Here is a 26,072-nt window from a genome sequence, read left to right as displayed (position 1 = left end):
TTTTCAGCCTAATGATGGCTTGCTTCACTGGTAGTGACAGCTCTTTGGATCTCATCATGGCAGTTGACAGCAACAGGTTCAAAAAGCAAACAGCACACTTGAAATGAACTCTGGACCTTTTATTTGTTCATTGTAATTGGGGTAATGAGGGAATAACACACACCTGGCCATGGAACAGCTGAGAAGCCAATTGTCCCATTACTTTTGGTCCCTTAAGAAGTGGGAGGCACATATACAAACTGTCATAATTCCTATACTGTTCACCTGATTTGGATGTAAATACCCTCAAATAAAAGCTGGCAGTCTGCAGTTAAAGCACATCTTGTTCGTTTCATTTGGAATCCATTGTGGTGGTGTATAGAGCCAAAAATGTTAGAATTGTGTCGATGTCCCAATATTTATGGACCTGACTGTATAATTATGAAAATGTAAACACAAATATATATCATTAAGGAGGCGTTGTCACCAAGTGTAAGAAAACTCAGAGAGAGGTGCCTGCATTGCTGGGTACAATAAATACACTGAACATCAGTAGGTTTTATATCTGTCTAACCAATTGCATCAATGCCATTATATTATGTATATCTTCCCTGATGTTGGCTGCTGGGTGTGTGGAGAGATCACTTACTGTTTCCTTTTTTGTCTTCTTTGGCACTGATTTTTCTGGCTCACGCTAGGGTAGTACACACTACATGTCGATTATTTATCAGTTATCTGTCCTATATAAGTCGTGATTCTGATTGGATATTATTGCCATTGGTCTTGTGACCTATCACAGGTGATTTAACATGGCGCTGTCCTGTGTTTCATTGTCTGATGAAGAGCTGGTGTGCTCAAAACGTCATACACCACGAGACGCAATAAAAAACATTATTTTAAAAAAGAAACTGGAGTTCTGCATTGTGCAAATTATCGATTGTTTACTATGTTTAAATATTTCGGAGCCCGTGTTTCCTTTCCTGCGTCCCTTTATGTGTAGTATTAAGCCTTGACCATTAGGGCGCGCCGTTTCCCACGCGGCAGCAGTTTTCCTCCGTTTGGCTGAATCATTTTATCCATCATCATACCCAGAATGCAAAGTGAGAGACAGCGAAACCTCGGCAGCCTGGAGCCTGTTGGGTTATCATGGCGATAAGAGGCACGTCTTCCCCCTGAGTCTCCGTGGCAACAAACGCTTTGCTTTCCCGCTACATGAAAACACACGCTGAGCCCCGAGCAGCGCGGAGACCTGCCGGACTTTCAGCCCAGATTGGAGGAAGGACATAGCGAGTGACCGTCATGGCAGCGTCGGAGGAGCTGTACACAAAGGTAACGCGAGTGTGTAGCTTTGTGTAGGTGCCTGCTTTTTGTAGCCGGTCCGCTAAATAAATGTCCGAATCGTGGCTTCACCCTCTAGGAAAAATAGCTAGGTTTCCGCCCGACGAACAAAACGCCGAAAGTTTGATTTTTGCACCTCGGGGAATGTGCAGGCTCGGTGTCCGCGGCTGCAAATGAATGAAAACGGGGTTGAAACCGCTTAAATCTCCTGTTTAGGTGTTTACATGTAACCTTGGATGAACAGCTGAAATGGGTGCAGCTGACAGATGCAGCACAGAGTCGTTTCCTCGCCTCCACCTCCTCCCTTCATAGTCCTCCTTTGCGTGCAGAAACATCTTCCAAAAGATTTACTTAGTCATTGGATCTCCAAAGAGAAAAACACATGTTATTTTTTACGTTCATATTTTAATTTTACATTTTACTCTCTGGAAGCCAGGGGGCTAGGATGATGCAAAGGCGGTGCCAGCCAACATGGAGGCTCTGCTTTTTCGGCTTTAAACCCTGTTATTTTAGCTTTAGCTCAAACCTTTGCATCGACATATTTTAATGTCAGAGATTACTTTGGATTTAGCTTCTTGGCTCAGTTGTATGAGCCCTTTCTTTATGTACTCTCGGCTCATGCACATAAAGACCGCCGCATCCGGACACTTTAGCATCCTTCCCCTCAGCATCCAGGATGCTCAGAGGCCCTGAAGCCTCGGCGTGGCTGTGCAGACCCAAATAGTCCCTGAAGACACCATGATACTTCTGCTAGAAAGAGGCCTGTGTTGCACTTTTAACTCTCAAGGTCATGCTGTTGTTTTGCTTTTGCGTGTTGGTGGTTGTAAATGTGAGGCAGAGATGCAAGAAAGTGGTGTGTGTGCGTGTGTGAGGGAGAGGGAGGGGAGATGAGTCACCCATCCCCCTACTTTGACAGCTGGTGTCTTTAGTGTGAATAACGTTTGTGGTACATAGAGGACTGTTTTTCTAGAATCACTTAAAAAGGCATGTGTTAATTGCTGCATGTAGAGCTAAAGCACTGATGGGAAATCATCTGGAAAGAATGACACTTATCTGCATTGATTAGATCCTATTTAATGTCAACTTTTGCTGGTAAGACTTGATCATGTTTGAATTTTGTGCATCTATTGTTCCTTATCTTAGACTTGGATCGTATTAGAGTAGCTTTGCATGATTTAAAATAATCCCCATTGATCTTGTAGTGGGCCTTTGTTCAGCCCTTCAGTTCATCCAGTGTCAGAATTAACTGTTTTAGCTCCCTTCGTTTTTTCCTTTAAGCCATCTTTCTTCTAATTGGCTGCCCCTCACAAACAGAAGGTTTGAATGGCAGGTGGGTGGAGCTTCTGTGCTTTTAGCTTAGAGCTATGTGCCTGAATTCTCTCACTGACATCCGACAGAGCAAAGAATAGAAAAAAACTGTCTGAAACCTGAGCTTTGGGCTCATAGGAACAACTTTTTAGGAAGAGCACCACCATTCAAAAGTATCAATACGTAGAAGAAAATAAGGAAAAGCAAAATAGGTCTTTGCAGACATCCTTCAGAATTGTCACAATTTACTGTTTTTTTCTTGAGATTGTGAATTAACATGATCAGGCTTTTGCAAAAGGGAAAGATTGTTAAAGGATGTCCACACAGGAAAAGATGAGCGGCGAAATGGTAACCAGAAACCAGGAATGTAAATGAATTTTAGCAGCTTGAAATAACCATCATTGATTCAGAAGGGATGGATCTAAACTTTAAACTCTAAATTTTTTCCATCTTTTAAGTGAGAAACTCAGGAAACCACTTTGAATTTCTGTCATTTAGCAATTTCCTAGAGGTCATGAGGATTTCAGGTTGCTAGGGAGTTTCTGAACAATCTCTAGAGTGTGTCTGCGGCTTTAGAGGGCTACCTATAAAGCCTGGAATGTTCCCAATGACAACCAGTGGGCGAAAAAGTCATATGCAAAAAGCGAATCACTTTATATCTGGACAGGGATTAAAGATGTCACCTTTCCTTCTCTAATTTTGTTTTTTAAACAATAAAGTGATTAACAGAGAAATTGACTGGCAGATTATTAATTAAGGGTTCTGCTGGGATAGAAAAAAATACACATTAAGATGCATGGATTCTGCTTAAATAGCACTTAGGTGTTCGATTACAACCAGCTACCAATAGATGCTGCTGAGTTTGCTTCCTCTGCCAGCAGGATATGGCTTATAGCCATGCATCAACTGAGCTGCCTGTTTCCATAAAAATCTGTTAAAGCGGTGAAATGGCTTTAAATGCAGGTGAGTGTTTGGTCGTATGTGCTAGCATGGCTGCTGACAAGAGTTCGTTTCTGCTTTGAATGACACAGTGTATTTTAGGAGGACTCTCTATGTGATTTACTTTTCCAGCACAGGGGTGGGAAACAGTCTGCCCTCTGTGCACACGAGTCAGCCTTATAGGAGCTTACTGTGCATATGTTATCACAAACATCCACACACACAGCAGCAATCTGTGTTTGTCTCCTGCGTGACCTGACTGCCTGTTTAAAGAGAAGTGACTCAGGGGTGAAGTTCTTTGCTTTAAGACTCTAGTCTGTGTTTTGTTTTGTTTGGGTTTTTTTGTAACTCGGATCAACAATATAAAACAGATCAAGATCAAAACTAGTAAGAGGGAAAGAGAAGCAAACAGAGACAGAAGAAAGAGAGGGCGCTCTCGTGGAGAGGAAAGCAAGCTGCACCTTAAAAAGATGACTCAGAGCTGAAAAGGCCTTTTACCGCACAACTGAAGCTTCAAAAATACACTTGAGTGTAATACAGCTGAGTGTTTGCTGCACTATAACAGGCACATGTGCTGTGTTTTTAAAATAGCTAGACTCAACATTGATTTGTAAAACTAAACTAAGAACTAGGGCTACCCCGCATAGCATTTTTTTATTTATTTTTTTTTTGAGCTGAGGTGACCAAGAGTGAGCAGTTGAGCAAGAAGGGGGCGTCTGAGAATATCATAAAGAAAGTTAAAAATATCAGCTCTGCTACGATTACTCAGAAAGTTACAAGCAGTGTACCCATACAGCCACTGGACTTTACAGGAGGAGGTGTGTCTCTTTCCCAGCTAAAGCAAGAGCGCCATAGATTTTTTTCTTTTCCTTAATGGCTTCTTTGAAAAGGGAGTTATAAAAGCTGCTAAATCTTGTGACAAAGTTGCTAAGTTTGCAACAGTGAAGTGAACTGAAGATTGAAGGTCTCTGCTGAGAGCAAGAAGGGTGTCATGCACTTTGAGCTGAGATACTGGGTAGTTTTCATATTTAAACAAAACAAACCAACAAACCAGTGAAGATCAGAATCGAAAACCAAATGAAAAGAAAATGAACGTGTTACAGCCACACTGAAACAGCTTCATGATTCGCCGTGTCGGAGAGCTAAATATGGTTAGACTTTTCTTACCTTACATTGTTGCATATAATGCAATAAGAAGCTCAATAAGCAAAATGAAAAAAAGCACTCAGTAAGGAACAATCTAAATAAAATACAAAAGAAAGTCATGTAAAAAGGTCAGTGTAATACAACACAAAGTCTTTCTAAGTTGTGTTTATATGGGCTCGTTGAATGATCCAGCATAAGATCCAGTTTTTCCTTTAATAGTAAAAGATAGTAAAGGTTAAGTTGCGAAAACGGAGGAAAAGATAGGCATGCTAATAGTAGGTTAGGTCATTACTGCTATTATTTCTTGGTTGATTATGGTAGTATCACACACAGGCGCTTATAAAATATGAGGCGGTTACAAAAAGATCTCTCTGTAGCTGATTAGAAAATTATTCCCACATGAGGTTTTCACAACGCTCAAATTAGTCTGCATATTGTATATTAATTACAGCACAGTATTTATTTATGCTTTTGTTCTTTTCTAAGATTATTTTTTTGGCATGTTAGCCTTTTTTGATAGTGAAGCAATGACAATATGAAAGTGGGGGAAGACATACAGCAAAGGGCTGCGGGTTCATAATTCAAATGTCAGTTAAAATGTAAAAGTTTTCTACTGTAGGAACTTGCAGCGAGCTTTAAGGTAGTGTGTCAAACTGCAGGAACTGCCCGTTCTTTCAGGGACATATCAGAACACAGCACTTGTTTCGCAGTAGGTATATCTGATCGGCCCTGAAAAGCTGCTGTGTAGGGCTTGACGCTGATTGGTTAAACCTATGCTAAAAGCAAAATGATCAACAATGTAAACCACAAGAACGAACAACAATGTCTCAGTTCCAGCAATTAGTACAATTTTTTTTTCATTTGTCAAAATAGTTGCAGAATTGTTACATTTAAATCACTGTTAAGGATTTATGTCATTAATTATCAAAAAATAAATAAATTTCCTAATTTTTACATTTTTAAATTACTTATTATATATTTTTAATCTTAACTGTTGAGTCACACTTAATTTTATTGTTGTTGTTGAACTCAAGACTTGTAGTGGCCGGTTTCTAAATTTTACATTGATATTTTAATTGTAATTTATCCTTCGAGTCTGAAATATTGTTTACACTGAATGGTTTTGTAAGGGTTTTTGGAACACTGGCTTTAAAAAGGATGTTTAACATAAATATTCTTCTTATTTTTATTATAATATTTATTATAGGGCACGTCAGACCTACCCAGCATTGCTGCAGTGGAAAGATACTTAAAAAATGTCATATTTTTATTCTCTGTATTGTTTTTGTGATTGTCCAGCTTCTCGTTGTCTCACCGCTAAAAATTCTCACTGTCTCAACTGACATGGGTCCTAAGCTCAAAGAGCTGCAGGTTGTTTCAGGGAAAATGAGAGCTGTATGATACGAGATAACCTGTTGAGCAAGCTGCACATATGGCCACATGCTAGTTAGTGAAGTCACACAGTGAGAGTAGTCAGGAGGAGATGATGGAAGGGAAAACACCTGCTGTTACATTACTGGTTGAGGGGGTTGCCAGCATGTCTGACCTTTTCAACCAATTGACAGCCGTGCATTGGTGCACTTCTGCCATAACTGAATGGTCATTTTGTCTGATTTATTCTGGTATCAAGATGCAGACTACCTAAGAGACCTAAAATGTGGACAAACCTTTTTTTTAAATATTATTTTATGACTTCAAGTCTAAGAATTAATTCATTTAGTGGAAAGAAAACCATCAGTTTGCATATTGTAGCTTGATATGCTGATATCCCTAACCCCTATGGCATTAGCCTGAACTGACAAGGAACTTGGTATCAAAGCCTTTATTTCTTACATATGTTTATTACGTTTTTGTCAATCTATAGAGAATTATAACTAGCAAACACCCTGCAAATGTTAGTAGTTCGACAGAATATCGGTACCTTCATTTTGCTCTAGCCTGTTTCACTGGTCTGAACATGGCAAGTCAGTGATTGTACAGGATATTAAAAAAAGTTCACCTGTTTAAAACACTAATTTCTTGCATAGAATTGCCTGCAAATAAAAACAAAACAAAAAAAAAAAACAAGACAGCGCCACAACCTTTAGTTTTAGCTGCTTTTTTGTGCAGTTGTGTATTAGCCACCATGTTAGCTTGCAGTGCTTGTTTAGTTTGTTTGTCATTATGCACACTTTAGCTGCAAACAGGTGGCCCACAGTTTACTGAGAACCTAAAGTGATATGTTGGACTCCAGTTTTAACATTGATGCAGATGACTTTCTGTTTCAGTTATTCACAGTACTGCAATACCATTGTGATACTATAGTGGTAGTATTGTATCGCAGTCTGTCGTGAGTTAGTGTAATTGCCACCCCTATTAAATGTGACATTTTTAATGATACGTTAGCATGCTCGTGTTACAAAACCCAGTTTGATTTAAAAAACTCCAAAAAACTTCACGAATAGTCAAATCTTTGGGGCTGTAGGTGTTTTTCCAACTCATCAGGTGGCAGGTTTTATATTATTCAACGTCATGGGTTTATTTTTCCCCTTTATCTGTAATTGAGAGCATGTGCATTCAGTTACTGCCATGACCTGGTTAAAGTAATTGCGCAATCATGTTGTACTCGTTCATGCATGAGGTCATTGCAATCCAAAACAAGATACATGGAAGTATTCTATGGCTGAATGTACGTGAGTAAAATAGCGAGTCCTTTTAATGTGACTGTGTTGATGTAGCATCTGATTTTGACCAGAAAGCATAAAAAATGACCAGAATTCAATGGTAAAAGAAATAAATAATTACAGAATTTCAGTGTTGCTTTACGGGAAGATATTACGTTCCTTTAATAGGCTAGCTCCCTTCATGTATCATCCAGGTCCAGTTTTCATCTTTGCAGCTCCTGGTCTGCAGTTGTTTTTCAGAGCGGCTTGTGAGACGGTCCTGTTTACTCGCCGTCTGCCTCATAGCTCATGTGATCAATGAAGGAAGCTGAGATTTTTGTTGACAGACAGCTGGGAAGGCCAGTCATCTGCCACGGGGCAAGGAAGTTTGGAGAACGTCGTTGAACGCCGCTTGTGTCTGCAGACACAATGGGAAGATTTCATCTGCCAGCGAGCTTTGGAGCTCACTGCTCGATCAGTTAGTGTCTGGTCTTGTGGCGCGTGTGGCTGGAGGCATCCACAAAACCATCAGAGTCACAGCATGAGCTAGAAGCTCGCTCAACAGTCAAAATGAACCGGGAGTTGGAGTATATGTTTCTGAAAGTAAGTTTTTGGTCCTTTTTAAGCTTTAAAGAAATTCCTCCCCACTTGATTAAATAGTTGTCATTATTTTTTAAGGAGATGGATGCTTTTAATGATAAACTGCTGTTTCTCTTTATGTCATATAAAGAACCTTTCTGTGCTGTGGTTTTGAATTTGGTTTTAGTACATTGCCTCTGTAATGGTGGCTGTGGAGCCCCAATCCTGACACACCCTTCGAAATGGTTATGTCACTGAAATCAGAAGGACAGTAATAACTTCCACTTAGCAACAAATCAGATTTTAGCCTGTGCTGAGTTTTGTTATCTGAGTAACAGCAACATCTTTGTTACGGTTTGACGAAATTGAATCAGTGGAAGTAGCTTGTAGTTTTTCCTGCCTGTTTTGGATGCACATCTGGCTTTGCAGGCTTCAGTACAACTTTGTTGGTTGGATGGAGCAGCAATATGTTCTTCTGGATAATTTATCTAGCACTGTAATTGGTATCACATAGATTTATTTGCTTTTATTGACTGTTTTAAATAACTAAAGAACTGGCAAGCTGGAACTGTCTTCCACTTACTTTGTTGGTGTGTTGTGGTGTCGTAAATATAAGATAGGACAATTGTGGGTCCCATTCTCTGCTCTTTTATAGTGCAAAGAAGCAAACAACACTACTCCTACACTATGCCAAGAGTCAGCACTGGCCAAACTAATGTGATTAGATGCTGATCAGCGTCAGAGCCTCTTAGTAAGAGATCTTGGGCAGTCAGTAGGCGATTGTCACGCTAGTTGTGCCAATGGTCTAGTTGGGAGTGCAGACAATCAAGGTTCCTTCCTACCAAGCTCTCCAACAGCGCTGAAATCTCTCTAAATCTTGGCGTCATGCTGTGTCTGCCCAGCTGAGCAGAAAAACAGCAGATTCTCACATGAGTGGTATCATGTGATGAGGTTTCTGCAGTCTCCATTGACCGCTTTACTGAGAATATGTGAGCAAAACACTTTTTCGCATACCGCTGCGGCTGTCTGGAAGGTCGCCTTTGCCAGTCTGTGCTACAAAATATATTAAGGTTTTCATCCATTTCCGCTTGACTTACTTTTATGAGGTGCAGTGTACTTGTCTAAATTTCTTTTGCTCCTCTGTTCGGTCAAAAGAACAAGATTGTCTCAGTCACTAGACCGAGGAATAGATATTTTATTTGAAGACAGTTTAGCTGCATGTTTGATGTTTCAGGTTGTTCAGCCATAATCCTTCTGAAATGAAAATTATGAGAATCTGAATTATAGTTTTTAAGTTTTTTGCTCTTTTTGTAGCAGGTAGATTACACCCAAAAACCAAATACCCAGAGAAATACAGTCATTTGGAAAATTGTAAATATCACAAAAAGCAATAGATTTTCAGTTACATTTGCATGGAAAAAAGTATAAATCTTGAAGGGATTTTTCCTGGCTCCAAATAGGCAGTTAGGAGTGAACCTCTCATGATAAGCATGATTGATCCATAGATAGATAAAGAAGTAGGCTTGTGTTACCTTAGCAAGTCTATGGCTCCTTAATATTTCTGCCTGCAACTGCAGTATGCAGTAAATGTATTACTTTACTGGTGAGGACAAACCCAGCCATGCAGGCTCTCACTTTATGAGAAGGTGAGTTATAAGTGGGGAAAAGAGACTTGCAGTAGGCCAAAAGGCGCCCACTTCTAGAGCGAAAGCTCAGAGCTCCGTATTAGCGTCTCTTTAATCTGTTGTTGACTCTGAGCAGATTTCTAAACACTTTTGATGGATGCCCCGCCCCATCGCCACAGCCTTGCAACCCCAAAACGGTGCACTGCACACACTCCCTGTTTCCTGATCTCTGTGACATTCAAAACTTCAGTGCACCTCTAGTTTCTGCATTAGCCGAAATTATTTAATACCAAGAGGCGTTGCAGTCGAATACGGAAGAGTTAAATGTGAAATAACTTTCAGGACGTCTGCAGGACTTCTGTGATAACATCAGTTCTGTCATATTCAAAAGGTACCACAATAGTTCCACAGTGTTTGGTGGAAGAGGTTTAATCTTCATCTCAGTAGTTTCTTACTTCTTTCATTTGTTGATTTTTTTTTAGATGCTAAGAGCACAAACTTTGGCCGTCATGTTTGGAGTAGTGGCATCAGTCATGTTGGAGTGTAAAGAAGTTGCGGTGTAATTGAGTGAAATACGATTAGCTGGTGTTAAGCCAGAGGTAGCCTAATCAGTTCCTGATCCTTTGTCTCAATTAAACCAGGATTAGTATCAGCCCGACTTACACCTTCAAGACCTTTCCCTTCTGTTAATTGACCTGCTGACCCCTACTGTGTACTGAAAACCTGAAGTACAGGAAGAAATCATTTTTGACAACTATAATGTTCACTTTACTGCTTCAGGTAATCTGTGAATTTTGGATTAAAGAGAAGTGGTGCTATTACATACCTGACAAGTCAGCAAGGCACCGCTTCACTACTGGTGCTCTCTTGTTATTAATTTAATGCCATCCTCCAATATGATCAATATATATTGCATGTTTACTCCCTTTGAGGCATCTTCATTGATGCTTCTCATCGTCAGGTGTCTTTCTCTGCCTGTGCTTATAATATCTTCTTCTGCTCAGGGGAGCATTTATCAAGTTTGAGAAGGTAAACCTTGATGATGTCTTATTGATGTCATCTATTTTACCTTAGCATAAACTTGGAGACTAAAAATGCGTTGCACAAACACTATTATACAAACTTAATATATGGTGTTGTAAAGATAGAAGATTAGTAGACTCAGTCAAGTTGCACAATGGCAAATTGTGCTATTTGGCCCTTAAAAAGAACTAAAATACAGGATTTCTTCTTTTGAAATCATTGTCTTGTGAAAGGGGCCAATATGAAACAGCTGAACCATCTGTTATGCCTCCCCATGTATATATAAAGTATATATAGTGTCAGCTAAATTGTTGGTTTATGAGCCAATCATCAATGTTTGGAGCAGGGAGGGGTGCTAAAGCAACATCTTTTAGACGGCAGACGATATAAGAAGCTGCACCAAAACACAGTATGAGATAAATAGGTGTTAGTTTCATCCATGAAATCATGCAAAGCTGCTCTAGTAGTCCATGTGGTATTCAACTAAAGCTATATTACAAATCTATTTAAAAACAAAAGTAATTAAAATAAAGTTGACCCTGAGATACTTCCAGAGAAGTATCCTCTTCCTCTTGGGGTAGCAACTCATTCCTAACTTGGAGTGGGCGCTCCACCCTGGGTGGGCTTTGCTCACTCTTAGATATAAGGCCTCAGTCATTTAGGAGGAGCTCATAGTAGACCCTCCATAGCTCCACTTGTACTAGCTTTATTTTCAGAGAGCGCTTAAAATGGGGAAGGTTCATTTTAGAAAAAGGTGTTATGTCTAAAAAAAAGTGTTCCCTTCATATTTCATACTTACATTTGTATACATGGAAAATCTTCCTGCATGCCAAGGGTCAGGGGCATAAACTGCCAGTGGAAGGTCATTTCGCTGCCTCCAAATTCACTGCTTATTTGATTTGATTCACTGACAGTCAAAGAATGACCGTCAGATCAGTGCATGGACGTATTATGCTCAATGGATCTGGAATTGAGCATAACATGTTCCCTTTAAACTGTTTTAATAAACAAGTCAGGAGTTGTACAAGTGACTCTGTCTCTTCCTGAACTGTAAGAAAATAAACTGGATACGCCACCATTAGTTTCAAATTAGAACAACAATGAGGGACAAATGGAAGTTAATGCTGCATTATTTATATGCCGGTTATACTGTGATATTGATAAGAGATGTTGTTTTCTCTTTAGGAGTGAACACATTTTAAATCGCCACACAGAAAACATTTCATCCTTGCTTTGCTGCAACCAAGTATGTGCTACATGGACGTGTTTTGCATTCAGCATGTGGGGAAAAAGTAGAGACACTGTAGTCACATGATTGCTGATGTCACACATGCTCTGACGTCTTTGCTCCTTTATTGTCATGCCTCCCCTCATTGTCTGCCACCCCAGAAGACACCAGCCTTGAATAACCAGCCTCCATCCATCCCTTCCACCATCCACCCGTGTCTCTCTGTCTGTCTTTCAAGTAGACAGTCGCTGCACCCTGACTCATCACATTTTTCTCTCCAGCATTTAGATGCTATTCTTTTCCAGCTTCTTTTTCACTGTGCACGATGATGTCCTTGAAACATGTAGATGTCTGTCAGTTTCTGTGTGTAAATGTGAGTGTGTGAGAGAGACTGCGTGGTTTCAACCTACATCTCTCCTCTATTTCCGAACCCAGGGGAATTTGTTGGACTATAAATATGATTCATTACCTCTGCAGCTGTACTATAGTGCTGTCTTTCCTTTCCCCCTCCATGTATGTCTGCTAATGTGCAAATTGGGAGCATATTTCAGTGTTAACTAATTCAGGATAATCGTGCCTCACACCTAGTGGTGTGTGAAACAAGTGCTCTGTGTGTGTGCTTTTTGTGACAATTACCAGGATCAGAAAGTGTGCAGCTTTGCCTCTGTGAGGTGTGATGATGCTCAGAACTTGCTGTTGCTATTTTTAGTCTCCATCCTCCTCCTCTTCTCCTCCTCCTTCTCGTTCTTTCTGCCTCTTTGTTGCCATGAGGCTGGCTGCTGGGATGGTCTAACGCAGGGAGTGATGACATGTTGGAATGAGGAGGAAGATGGTAAAAGGCTATATTCACCTGCATATATAGAGCTTATAATTCCATCCAATCTGTCTCTCTTAATTCATTTTAAGTAGCTTTATGTGTATAGAAATCATATATATATTAACAACCACTTATGAGTGTTTTGTGTCTTATTTATCTGTGATTGCCATGCCAGTGGAAAATTCCTTCGCTCCTACTTTGAAATTTCAGTTGCTGCTAACCAAATAGACTCTGCAGAGAGTTTTTCATACTGCAGTTGAACAGGCTCCAACTCCACACTCATGGACTGCAGCTGGAAACGGTAGCCTTTGTTTGGGTCATCTGAAGATCCACTTTTACGCTGGAGGATCACTTTAACCAGAAATTTAATCAGGTGAACAACTGGTTTATGTACAGGTACACCAAACTCACCAAGGCTGCAGAGGAGACGAGGCAGTTTGAGTCTGTTCACTGGATGAGGAACTCACTATAGAGACAACGTATTGTTGCTCTGTTATTTGTTACCAGAGTATGCAGTGTGATATAGTTTTGCAAGTGACAGAGAAAAACAGAAATGCGTAAATTACAAAACACACCAACTAAAAGTAATACCCAGGGCCTATATCAAATCCTGCTCATTGAATACAGCTAATTATCAAAGGACAGTGTTGGGTGGATATTACTGAAAAACTTTGATTCTTGTCTGTACCAGGGGTACTGGACTCTGTGTACTTTCTTTCTTGGATTAATATTTTTGATAAGAAAAAAGACTTCAATAAGAGAAAATACAAAGGTTATGGGTCCAACAAGCCCCTGTTTATGTTGTAGAATTAAACTAGTTGTCCATACTGAAAAACTTTTATCATTTCCTTCTTATTCAAATATTCTGTTTGGCTGGTAGAAGACTTAGTTCATGATACACTATCCTCCCGAGATCCAGCCTATGCAGTATGCCCTCTTTTTATTCCCACTTTTTATTCCAACAAACTTTCCTCACAAGAAAGTTACAGCTGCAACTTTAAAGCCACAACCGAACATATCGACCATAATTTAATGATGGTGGTCGTTATCTGGCACAAAGCAAAATCTCTCTGAAGTTGGAAGGAAAATGGTGGAAAGCTTTTTATGCGTTTACATGAGGTGAGCACGGAGGAACAGTTTCTGCTGTAAGGGCTGGTAGAGTAAGGCCAGTTTTCCAGCAGCTATGCCAATGACCTGACCAATATTATTAACCTCCTAAGACCCGAACTCTTTCATGCATTTTGAATTTTTCTTTGCTATTTGGGTTGATTGGGACCTGATGAATGTAAAAAACAAAGAATTACCAGATTTTTTTTTTTTTTTTTTTTTACCTAATTTTTGTTTCTGAGAAAAATGAGATCCACATATGAGGACATTCGTTTTAAATTTTGATAGAACAGTGGCAGCATAATGTCCTCGCAAGTGGATATCAGGCCCTTGTAGAGAAAAATAAAGTATTTTGGTCTAGACATCCCATAATGTGATGTCCACATATGTGGACGCCAGGTCCTAGGAGGTTAAGATCACAATCTTTAACATGATTGTGATGATGATGATTTAACATGACAGTCAAACATGCTGTTTGATAAGTTCTTGCTTTGCAGAGTGGTGTTTTTACTTGTCTTAGGCAGATGGTTGCCGGAGGAACTGATACCCTCGTGTCGGTGTTGTTCCCACATCATCATATTAAATGTTGTTCCAGGTTCAACATTGCAAGTGACCAATCACATTGTTGTGACGTCATACTTTTGCAAGCCACGCCATTCATTCATTTATGACATTCCAATGTTGCAAGGACAATATGTATAATGCTTACCGTTTATTAAAGAACAGTATCCTGAAATGCAAAGAATTCAAATTGCTGTTTCGGCGGACAGAGGCAGTTTCTCTCAAGTTAAGTAGATTCTTTTTTTAAGGCGTTTTTTTCCGAAGTCACAAAAGTATGACATCACAACAATGTGATTGTTCACTTGCAATGTTGAACGTGGAACAACATTTATTATGATGATGTGGGAACAACACCGACACGAGGATATCAGATCGTGCGATGGTTGCCTCTGCGTGAGCCAGAGGTTTCTTTCTGTAGTCTTTACCTTACTGTATAAAGGCTTTGAGGCCACTGTTGGTGTGATTGTGTAAATAAACTGGATCAAAATGTCTGGAGAAAGCTTGGTAGTGGCCTCGGCCCTGACAGGGGCCATTGGCATGTCGATGAATGTTGCTCTATTTCATGCTTTCATTTAAGAAAACATGCATTTGATCATGTCAGATTTTTTTTTTTCCCCAGTAATGAACATTAAAAGTGGCTCATCTGAAGCGACGCAGCAGAATTTACCAGCAGCCTCTCTAAAAATGATCTCAGCAGCCATCCCAAAAGCATGTCACTTTTACTAAAATTGTTCTGTTCTCTTGTAGAGAGTTATCTATTTATTTAATTTTGAATAAAATTACTGTAAATCCACTGGAATTCAAATAACAAAGTGTCTCTTATGAGGGATAAGGCAGGATGTTTGATGCTGCAGATGATAGCGAGCTTCGGTGTCAGACGGTAATGTGGTTGAGTCCTGTGGTTTGATCATTTGGGCGGTGTGTGAGAGCTTCTCCCTTTTAGCTGCTGTTTCATGTGTAACTCGGCACAGACACATAGATGTGCAGTTTCTCCATCTCTCATTGTCTTCAAACATACTGAATACAACAAACATAACACTTATTGTCTCAGTATTAGATAAACTCAGAGTGTGATACATAAATTAGCTCATATTTGTAGATTTATCAGCTAGTACTGGCTTATCTAAGACATGCTGGTATTGCTATAAAGTAGGTGCTGGTGAGTAATTGCAGTACAGAAATGCAAAAGATATCCAACTTTAAAATGTCACAACACGGGGACTATAAGGCACTTCAAGTAAAGATTTTTTTGCTACTGTAGAAGCAGCTGTTGTGCATTTTGCAGACTTTAAATGGTCATTTGCAGGCCCTTAAAAATCCAACTTTGGATCCACTGTCACAAAAGCATTTATATACTTCTTTTCTATTAATACATTGCTGCTGCATATCCAGGCTTGGTGCTGTTTGGAGAATCGGCCCACATGAGAACTGTAATTTCTCAGACTGTAACAAATGTTAAAAATTGATCCTCATGCTTCTGTTCACTTTATTGCGGCTAATTAGCCCCTTTAGTGGGTTTTTTTCTCTTTCAAATGGGCTTCTTGTGAAAAACCTATGGGACTTGTGCGTTAGCTCAGAGTGACCCACAACTTCCTCTTTACCATTCAGCAAGCAGCAGCACCCAGACAGAGTTGTGCACTCCCTGTGTGACATTGTGTTGCCTCTGCCTTTCTCTCCAAGTGTAGCACATTGTCAGACAACATTGCTGTTATCAAATGTGACCCTCCTATCCCCTTAGTTGGGCAAAGCTTTAAATATGTCCTGTTTATTATCATTATTAACTCTCAGACATTTAAAAGATGGTATTCAGGACAGCCCTAGTAATTTCCACCTGGGGGATTCTGGGCTGAATCTGCCAATCATTGGTAGGTGCCATTGGTGGTTTAACCTCGTAGGCCACCTATACAAGTTCTAACTTCATCCCAGTAATTTTGTGATCCTGCACTGGTTCCCTTTTGTATGGTTGCCAAAACCTGGCAGTTTGGGTAACAACACTGCTTCAATGGAAGAGTTGACTTTTAAGAGTTTTAGTTTTTAACCTCTTGGGAACACAACTCACTTTATTCATTTTAATGTGATTGTATCCTATTTTTACACACCTTAAATATTCCCTATTTACTGTGTTCCATGTATATCTTTTTTTTTTTTTTTCAAATTTTCTTCATCCTCTAACTTACAAAGATGCTCGCTCATTTCTAAGTGCCATTCTCATTTTTCTTAAGTGCCACACTATACATAGCCTAACTATACAGGTCACAGTGTTTATTGTTTCTGCACCAAAAGAGAGAGAGATAGGAATAATGTGGATAACCTGAGGACTTGATGGAGCTTCCATCCATCATCTATCCCTATCTGTGTCTGGGCCATGGGGCAGCATTCACAGGGAAGGGAGGGTTCATGAGGATTTGTGTGACTATGAGGTCATGATTCAGATGATTGGTAGTGAAGCAGCAGACAAAATTAAGCACTTATTCTCCCGTTATGCTCCTCTACAGTGAGGTCTTTGTCTTTTGCTTCTGTGAAATCGTCATGAGCAGTTTACGTAATGAAGGTTAAAAAAAATCCTTTAGGCCTGAGAGCGTTCCTGGAAGTTCAACAAGGAATTTTATCGTCATGTGCATTAGATGCTCTGGAAAAAATTGGCATTTTAATATTTCTGTACTAAAAGTTATTCCTGTTCATTTTTTCCCCTTTTGTAATGTTAAATATACTCTAAAAGAAAAAAGCTAAACACATGCACTGTTTAGCTTTTGTCTCCTGCCAGGCACTCTGCGGTCACCTTGTCCCAGCACACTGTGGTCCTATTAATGCCCCAGTCACTGCATGGTTCTCCAGCTGACTCCTGTACAGTTGGGCTTCCTTGCATAAGTGTGGGCATGCATCACCATTTATAAGCTAGTCTCTTCAGCCATGTGACCGGCAGTGCCCATCACTGTATTCCCACATTTCTGTGATCAGCTGATTGCCTCCAGTCACATGTATGTAAGGCCTGAAACACTTTTCTAGTGATGCCTGTGTGTCTGTGTTTGTGGGTTTGAAGTTATCACCATGCAACATCCACAGCTGCTTTCTTTAGTCAGTATAAGCCAGTGTTTGTTCAGTTGTTTGTTCCTATAACTTAACTGACCATTAGGAGCTGAGTTCTCATGACTGTGAAACACCGAACCCAGTGTTTTATCTCAGGTCATGGATATTAAAAGGATATATGGATACATTAAAAAGGAGGCGTTTTAGTAAAACTGTCCTGTTGTCCTCCTCCATTTGAATTGAGCAGAAGGAAACCTAAGTGATTTGTGTTGGCATGGAGCATCAGGTGGAGTGAGTTTATCCAGAGATGTGAGAAAAGAGGAGATATGTCACTCTGTGAATTGTGAATTCAAAGTTATGGAAGAATTCTGCAACATTGAAGATGGTTATATGTGCATAACTTCCAGGGAGGAGAAAAAACCTTATTTTGTAAAAGGGCAGAAAGTTAAGCATGTGTTTTGTTTTGTTTTTGTTTCTTTTTAAATTACACATAGAAATAGCCCATAGGTATGAATGTGAGTGTGAATAGTTGTCTATCTCTCTGTGTTAGCCCTGTGACAGACAGGCGACCTGTCCAGGGTGTACCCCCACCTCTTGCCCTACAATAGCTGGGATAGGCTCCAGCCCCCCTGGCGACCCTGTGATAGATGGATGGATGGATAATTTCATTTAAAAATCATGGCTGGGAAAAAGATAGAAATTTGGATGTCCATAGAAACAGTCCTGTGTTTAATACTATAAACGCAGCAGCATCTCTACAGTTTTTATGCAAGTATTAAAGCACTTTATTGTGTACCTGATGTGAAATAACATGTCTGGTTTCTAACTTTATCTGTTTGTGTTTTTTGTGTGTGTTTTTCTGTGTCTCAGTGTGCTCGGGTTTGGATCCCTGATGCAGAGGAGGTGTGGAAGTCTGCTGAGCTCACCAAGGACTACAAAGGTGGAGATGTCTCCCTGCAGCTCATGCTGGAAGATGGAAAGGTGAGGATGGTTAGAAGAGGAGCAGGGTGGGGGAAGAATCAGCCTCTTCCTCTTTGTTTTTTTTCCCCCTCTTCTTTCTCTTGGTTTTTCTGTCTCTCTGCAGGATTGTTTTGTGGAGAGCGCTAATGATAAAACCAATAACCACTAATGAGATGTAGCAGAAGCAAAGATGCCCCGTGGAGCATTTTTAATGTATCTCAGTACATTTAATTTGTTGGCTTAGAATAAAAACAGCTACCAGCATGAAGCTATTCCTTACCATGAGGCACTCATTTAAATGAATGCCTGATAGTGGCTGAACCATTTACTATATTGCCCGTAGTGATTTAAGATTTATGCAGTCATATTTAAAAACACAGACTATTAACAAATCGAAAGAAACACCAACATAAAGTGTCTTAGTGTGTTGAGCCTCTGCTTCCTATCAGAACAGCTTCAACACATCTTAGTATCGATTCTCCAAGTCTGTGGAGATGAAGCATCATTCATCCAAAAGATGCTCCAACATTTGGTGTTTTTATGATGGGCATGAAGAATAGGATACAGGTTTTGTTCTGTTTAGCTTCTCAGCTGCTTATTATCGCCAAAACTTCAAACATTTAAAATTTAATTTGTTGAAAAGTGCCAAAGAACAATCAACAGATTTTGGGAGTCAGTAAAAGTCAGATGGAGGTTCATGAGGTTTTTTTCCTTTTTGTTCAAGCTAAGCGTCACAAACTACCTATCTCTGGGCTTTACACTGCCATAAAAGTAGTAACAATCCAGGTTAGCCAAGGTTACTATAGCTGAGTAAAAAAAGAAAAAAAAAAAAAGAAAAAGAAAAACTCCTTTCAGTAAAATGAAATAATTCAAAACCAGACTTAGAAAAAATATAAAAATAAGATAAATGTATTGAAGAAGTCTTCTGTCTGATGAGGCAGATGTTGTTGGTTTTTTTTGAGTCACCTACCCTCCATGTACCCTCCACATTAACTAATTAACAAGACTAAAGTCGACACTAAAACGAAGCATTTTCAAAAAAAACCCAAAACAATTAAATGAGCAAATCCACTCAAACCGAAACTAAACTTTTTTTTTTTTCAAAAAGCAATTGAAATATGCAAAATGATAAGAATTCTGATTTTGATTAAATTGAATAGTTATACAGCTTTGGTGCAATATGCTCATGTGCGTTAGATGACCTCTGCTGATCATAATAACTCAATCATTCGGTGAAACATTTAGCTTATCTGTCTCAATCTTGATATTGTTTTCTTGAAGATTTCCTCTTACCAAACCAAATTTCCTTATCAAACAAGTATCTGAAATACAGTACATCCATCTCACAAAGATATAAAAGGAGTGAGCACAGGATACAAGCAGAAGCTTTCACACAGAAAGAGGGGAGCGAAAATGAAAACAACATTTATACTCTCCAGCTTTGAGCGGTGGAAAATCAGTAGCCTGTCTCATGACATTTCTGAGAACGTGGATATGAAATGGTGTTCAAATACCCTGTTAGTGTGGACCTCTGTTAGTGGTTATATAAATGATCTGATCTCTTCAGAAAGCCCCAGACAGAAAACAGCAGCATGGAAACAGTTTAAAGATAAAATCTCTGAGTGGATTTTATTGCAGGACTTAATTTAGTTTGATGTTAGCAAAGCAGATCTTTTCTCCTTTTAGCAGTGGGTTAAAAAAACCTGTTCTCTTCTCATCATTTGATCAGTGGGCATAGTGAGTTTAATGGTGACATTGTATTGTATAGGGCCACATAATCTACTTGGCTGGTAGTTCCTTATTATTGTTAGAAACAGCACATTTAAGTGCTGTAAATCCTGTAATATAGCTTATATCGCTTGAGTCCCTTCATTTTTTTTTTTTTAGTCCCAGTCGAATATTTCTATCTTCTGTTTTTTAACTGAACCCAGACGTCCAAATGAGGTTGTCTGGACTCAGAGTTTGGATGACAAGCTTTTGACGAGTCATTGGTGAGACAGGGTAGAGCTGACATACCTCCACATCAAAAGAAGCCAGCCGAAGTGGTTCAGGCATCTGACTAGGATTCCTCCTGGGTGAGTTGTTTGGGTCATGTCCAACCGGGAGGAGACCTCTGGGCAGACCCAGGACACACTGGAGGGATTATGCGGCTCTGCTGGGCTGGAAACATTGCGGTATCCCTCCAGAACAGGTGGAAATGGTAGCTGGAGAGAAGTAGGTTTGGGCATCTCTGCCCCTGTGACCTGGACCTTGGTGACGAGTAGAAGATGGATGAACGTTTTTCTGCAAGTTCTAACAAATCTAAAGTATCATTTTCATATTTTAACCCAGGATTTTGTACCAATCCACCATCTTTTAATAAAACGAATACCTTGTTGTGCCATATTTTGAATAATGTGCTGTTTCTTGATTAAGTCCTGTTCTTGTGGTCATCCTCAGAACATTGAGCACAAGCTGGACCCTAAGACAAAAAACCTGCCTTACCTGCGAAATCCTGACATTTTGGTGGGCGAGAATGACCTCACAGCGCTCAGCTACCTCCACGAGCCAGCAGTGCTGCACAACCTCAAAGTCCGCTTCATTGACTCGAAGCTTATCTACACTTACTGCGGTAAGCAGGTGCTTCGTCTATCAAAGATGCCAGACTGTATGTGTGCAAGTTTAAAATTACAGCTTTAAGTAATGGTGTCATTGAAGGGATAAATATTGAATTGTCACAGAGTTCCTTTTTAATGCTGAAAGTAATATAAACTTTATTTCTAAGCTTATTTTAATCACCGTAATAATGGAAGATTTATTAATTTAAATAAACAAGCTTTGTCCGCCTACAGCATTTTAGCTACTTTATTCCATTATCCTCACTGATAAACTCAAGACATGTTTGCTATTATTGTAAGACAAATTCTGTTCACATGAGATAAAAAGATAATTAACAATATTAATCATTTAGCATCATAACAGCATAATTCCTCCTTATGTGGTCTTTCTGCTGTTCAGCTCATTCTTCCGGTTTTTTTCTCCTCGCGTCGTAGGAATCGTGCTTGTGGCCATCAACCCGTACGAGACGCTGCCCATCTATGGAACAGATATCATCAACGCCTACAGCGGTCAGAACATGGGCGACATGGACCCACATATCTTCGCTGTAGCAGAGGAAGCTTATAAGCAGATGGCCAGGTTTGTCTGAGCATGTGTGTGTTACCTGAGCAGGCTTGGTTGAAGTCTCCCTGTTGCTCAGCCCTGCCTCTCTCATTAGAGTTTGTAGGTCAAAGTGGAGCCAGAAATAGCCACACGGTGGTCTCACTGACTCTCCCTCTCTTATTTTAATCACATGCGTAGCCCACAAAGACTCTGCAGGAGCCAACTAGTAGATCTTTGCATCTCCTGGTGGGGGCTCATATCATCAACACATTGAATATTGACATTATGTTGCACTAAGTTTAGTCAGACCACAGGGCAGTGAAGGAGGGCCAGAGGCAGCAGCCACAAACATGTCCACTATCTCATGTTCGCAATCCTCTTTATATTATAATCATTAAATAATCATATGTTTATTGTAAACTAGGGTAAGTCTGTTGGTTAGTATTCTATTCAAGTTCTTATTCAAGTGAAATTTGCACAAAGCTTCAGAGTCCTAACTGATGCAACATGTTTGAGACTGATTGAAGTGAAACTAAATGTATGTAAACTCAAACCAGAGTGAACATAAACTTCCCTTAAAGCCTGCAAAAAGGATAAATGGTGGCTGGAGATGGAGTAGGATCTGCAACTGGAACTACAGAAGAAAGGTGATGCCTTAGGAAGTAGCAGTATGTAAGGATTATGTCTCATGCATAGAACAAGGAAAGTGACCTGCAGATACATTAAAGTGTACAGACCTGCGATGCTTGTTCTGTCAGCAGGCTGAAAAAGTGTTGATGATGATAGCATGTGACACTTCCTATCTGGCATCTGTCTCCTGAAATTGTGTGTGTCACACTTTTAATTATGAAGCTGTATTTAATTTGGACTGAAAGCTATAGCAATTTGCATCCAACTGTTTCCATTCTCTTAATTACACAGGTCTTCAAAAAAAAAAAAATCAGCTGCATGGGATATTTTTGGTAAATTTTATGATTTTTAGGGTGCTGAATCCAAAAATGATCTCCATTTCCCTTCGTCATGTAGTTTTTTTTGCAAAACATGAGGAGTTTACATTAAAAAATTACAGCAGCGATGAAAAAAAATCTATATTTTATTACAATTAACTATGCATAATTTTTCTTATAATTGAACAAAGAAATAAAAAAAACTATTCCTTTGTGATTATATTTAACACTACGTTTACTCTTTTTGACTGTGAAACCTTCTCTTCGATTCTCCTCTGAAGACGCTTTCGCTTCATTTCACTTGATTCTCGCTCTTAGAAATATTAATGTGAGAAATCATTATTGGATATGTTTTTTGACTCAAGTATAAGATACCCGATTTCAGTTTAAAAAGGGAAATTGTATGCTTAATTAAACTAAAAATATGAGTTTTGCAAGAAAACCTGGAATTTTAAAAATATTTCCTGGTTCCAGTGAGTAAAAATCTGAAACAGTCAAAAAATCCTATGCAGTTATTTGGTTGCAGACCTGTGTTATCGTTTCATTTAGTGACATAAAAAAAATCCATATGATCCCAACCCTATATTGTAATCTACAAACTGGACTTTATCAGCATCGTTATGCATGACCTACAAAGGCTGTTTTGTTTCGTTTTTTAATTTCAGGGATGAGAGGAACCAGTCGATTATTGTAAGCGGGGAGTCTGGTGCAGGAAAGACGGTGTCAGCCAAATACGCCATGAGATACTTTGCTACGGTCAGCGGCTCAGCCAGTGAGGCCAACGTGGAGGAGAAAGTCTTGGCTTCCAACCCCATCATGGAGGTGAGGACTCGATCCTGATCATTCACCTGTTTTCTATTTAATTAAATTCACTTTTGTTTATCTAGTGGCGGTTTACAACACCAGTCATTTGACAGCATTTTACCTTGTAAGGTGAGGACTTTGTAATAGTATGAAAATAAACACCATGATCAGATGATCCTTTGGGAGCAAGCACTTGGAGATGATGGGGAAGAAGAACTACTTAGACTTTGTTAAATAACTTAAACGTGACCTTGTCTAACCTGTATACTTAAAATTACAGATCAAAACACACGTTGTGCTTCTGCACTACAGAGTCTTACAAAGTTTAAGAGTTACGGAATTACAGAAAGTTTATCGTTGGAAGCTAGGTTCCTTGCCCGTCATAACAAGAATTTTCCTGTTTAGATTATTCGAATCTTTGTCTCTCCAGAACTTTTTTTTCAGGGATTAACAATTTTCCTTCAGACTGTTGTTGTCTGTCTGTGTTTCTACTGCAGTGAAGACCTGTGAAGCTTAGGCAAATTAGTCCTGACAGCTGTTTTTATGCACGTAACAGCCAGGTTGTATCTCGGCTGTCTGCGTCTGTCTTTTCTTTTCAGTCTGCATCAGAGCTTCAGGGCAGTGCGATGGCCGATATAAGCACGCACAAAATAGTGCTTTATTTCTCTTATTTACTACTTCTTTTGTACTGTTCATTCACTTTCTTCCTCGGTCACCCACAGCTGTTTGTTGTCCCATTCTCTTTCACTCTCTTTAAACAGTAAGTTTAAAGCTGCCATCATTTTCCAATTTCAATTTTTACTTTTCATCTGTTTGTAATTTAAATAGTTGTCTTCAGCTTTAAGCCTCACCCAAAAGTTTTTCAGGGCTACTTCCCAGAGTAGGTACGTCTTTCTCCCCTGAAAAAGTCTTAGACAGAAGTCCTGTCAGGGAGGTTTTCACTGTGGTCACGCAAAAAAGAAAAATCCTCTTGTGGAAATTGTGGTGGAAAAGGGCCTCTCCTCTTCCTTGCTTTCATTCTTACTCGTCTTTACAGACTATTTTGTTCTGTTTCTTCACCAGACTGTGGCCTCAGGCTGCTCTGTGCTGTGATAACACAGGTTTTATCCTTAAGTGTGCTTGTTTGTGTATTTGTTCCCATGGACTCATAAGTCCAGGAAGGTTGCAGAGCTCTTTTGTGCCCGTATGCCACTCCTTTAACGCACCCCTTCCCCCACCTTATCCATTCTTTCCTATCCCTCTGCTAACATCACTCTCCTCGACCACTGAGCTCTCCTCCTTCAGCCAATCGGGAACAGGCTGACAGAATGAATAGAGAGCTTTCTTCTTTTGCTGCGGTGATGTCACTTTAGCCTGGATGCAGAGTAGATTGTTGCATCAGCCTTTTTCAATTTCACAGAACCTGTGTGTGTTTGTTTCCGTTCATGATGGAGGGAGAGTGTTTGAACGAGGTGTTTGTACGTGTTGGCTGATGCAGGCAGAGATTGGAATACCTGCTCTGATAAAAGTCCCTCTGTCTGCAGTGAAAGACTGTGTGTTTGACCTTAATTCAACAAGAACCCACAATTTAACTACATTTAACTGAGCTGGTTCTTAACTTTGTTTTGTCTCTGGGCAGCTTCAATGGTCTATTTACGTCTGTAGGGTCATTGATCAATATGGCTGATTGAGAGCTTGATGTACTGTTTTGGTTTTAGAGTAAGATGAACATAATACAGAAACTTTGGCCTTTATGTGCAAGTTGTAGTTTAGCCTTTAGGAAGAGAGAATTGACATCACCTTTACAATTGCAAAGCCAGCAGTCAGATAGAGCCAGGTTAGCCGTTTCCTATCAGAAGGTAACAAAACCTGCCTACTGAATAACACCTGGTACAACTCATTGTGGCGTTATGGGGTAAAACAACTGGATTATGTCATTCAGGAATTTGCTGTTTCTGAACCAGCTGAGCTAATCAGCTGCTGGCATAAGCTTTATATTTTAAGCCAAGAAATGTTAGTAATATCAGTCAAAAGAAAATAAGAGTTCAGATGCAAGAGCCTCTAAAAGCCGCCTCTGTGAAAACCTAGAAAATGTGTGTGCTAAATCCCACACTGAGCCTCCTCCAAAACATGGTTTCCTGGCAGAAACCTCTCAAAGTCACTTCTATTCATCACAAAAAAAGCTACATGTCCACAACACCACCAATCAGAAGACGCAAATCAGATCATCAACTCGGTAACATTCAAACGGATCAGTTCCAATTTAACAGTTCGCTGACACTGTTACGGTAATGTTGTTTTCCAGCTTCAGACATTACTTTGTACCTTAACTTACTTGACATGACAGCAGTTGGTTTTTTTGGAGTTATACAGTGGCTTGTAAAAGTATTCGGCCCCCTTGAACTTTTCCACATTTTGTCACATTACAGTCACAAACATGAATCAATTTTATTGGAATTCCACGTGAAAGACCAAAACAAAGTGGTGTACACGTGAGAAGTGGAACGAAAATCATACATGATTCCAAACATTTTTTACAAATAAATAATTGAAAAGTGGGGTGTGCGTAATTATTCAGTCCCCTGAGTCAATACTTTGTAGAACCACCTTTTGCAGCAATTACAGCTGCCAGTCTTTTAGGGTATGTCTCTACCAGCTTTGCACATCTAGAGACTGAAATCCTTGCCCATTCTTCTTTGCAAAACAGCTCCAGCTCAGTCAGATTAGATGGACAGCGTTTGTGAACAGCAGTTTTCAGATCTTGCCACAGATTCTCGATTGGATTTAGACACCAGACAGGTCAGGGACAAAGTTATTGAGAAATTTAAAGCAGGCTTAGGCTACAAAAAGATTTCCCAAGCCTTGAACATCCCACCGAGCACTGTTCAAGCGATCATTCAGAAATGGAAGGAGTATGGCACA

At 39.7% G+C, this 26,072-nt stretch overlaps 1 protein-coding gene across 3 annotated transcripts in view; it reads left to right on the top strand.

The window, feature by feature from the left end:
• Positions 1-1,073: 1,073 nt before the first annotated feature.
• The window catches only part of myo5aa (myosin VAa), a 66,365-nt gene continuing 41,366 nt past the window's right edge, over positions 1,074-26,072 (top strand). For 2 of the 3 annotated variants that reach the window (XM_063478319.1, XM_063478303.1), the window contains exons 1-5: positions 7,793-7,955; positions 18,190-18,300; positions 20,719-20,890; positions 21,312-21,456; positions 23,033-23,189. In XM_063478319.1, the coding sequence (XP_063334389.1) occupies positions 7,923-7,955; positions 18,190-18,300; positions 20,719-20,890; positions 21,312-21,456; positions 23,033-23,189 (618 nt within the window). In that variant the 5' untranslated portion in view covers positions 7,793-7,922. Of the gene's footprint in view, positions 1,309-7,792; positions 7,956-18,189; positions 18,301-20,718; positions 20,891-21,311; positions 21,457-23,032; positions 23,190-26,072 lie in introns of those variants that run through there. The other variant, XM_063478311.1, reaches the window with a different exon arrangement.

This window comes from Pelmatolapia mariae, linkage group LG1, assembly GCF_036321145.2.
Source record: "Pelmatolapia mariae isolate MD_Pm_ZW linkage group LG1, Pm_UMD_F_2, whole genome shotgun sequence".
Classification (NCBI taxonomy): domain Eukaryota; kingdom Metazoa; phylum Chordata; class Actinopteri; order Cichliformes; family Cichlidae; genus Pelmatolapia; species Pelmatolapia mariae.
The sequence above is the reverse complement of the archived record's forward strand: the minus strand, read 5'-3'. Positions and strand labels throughout refer to the sequence as shown.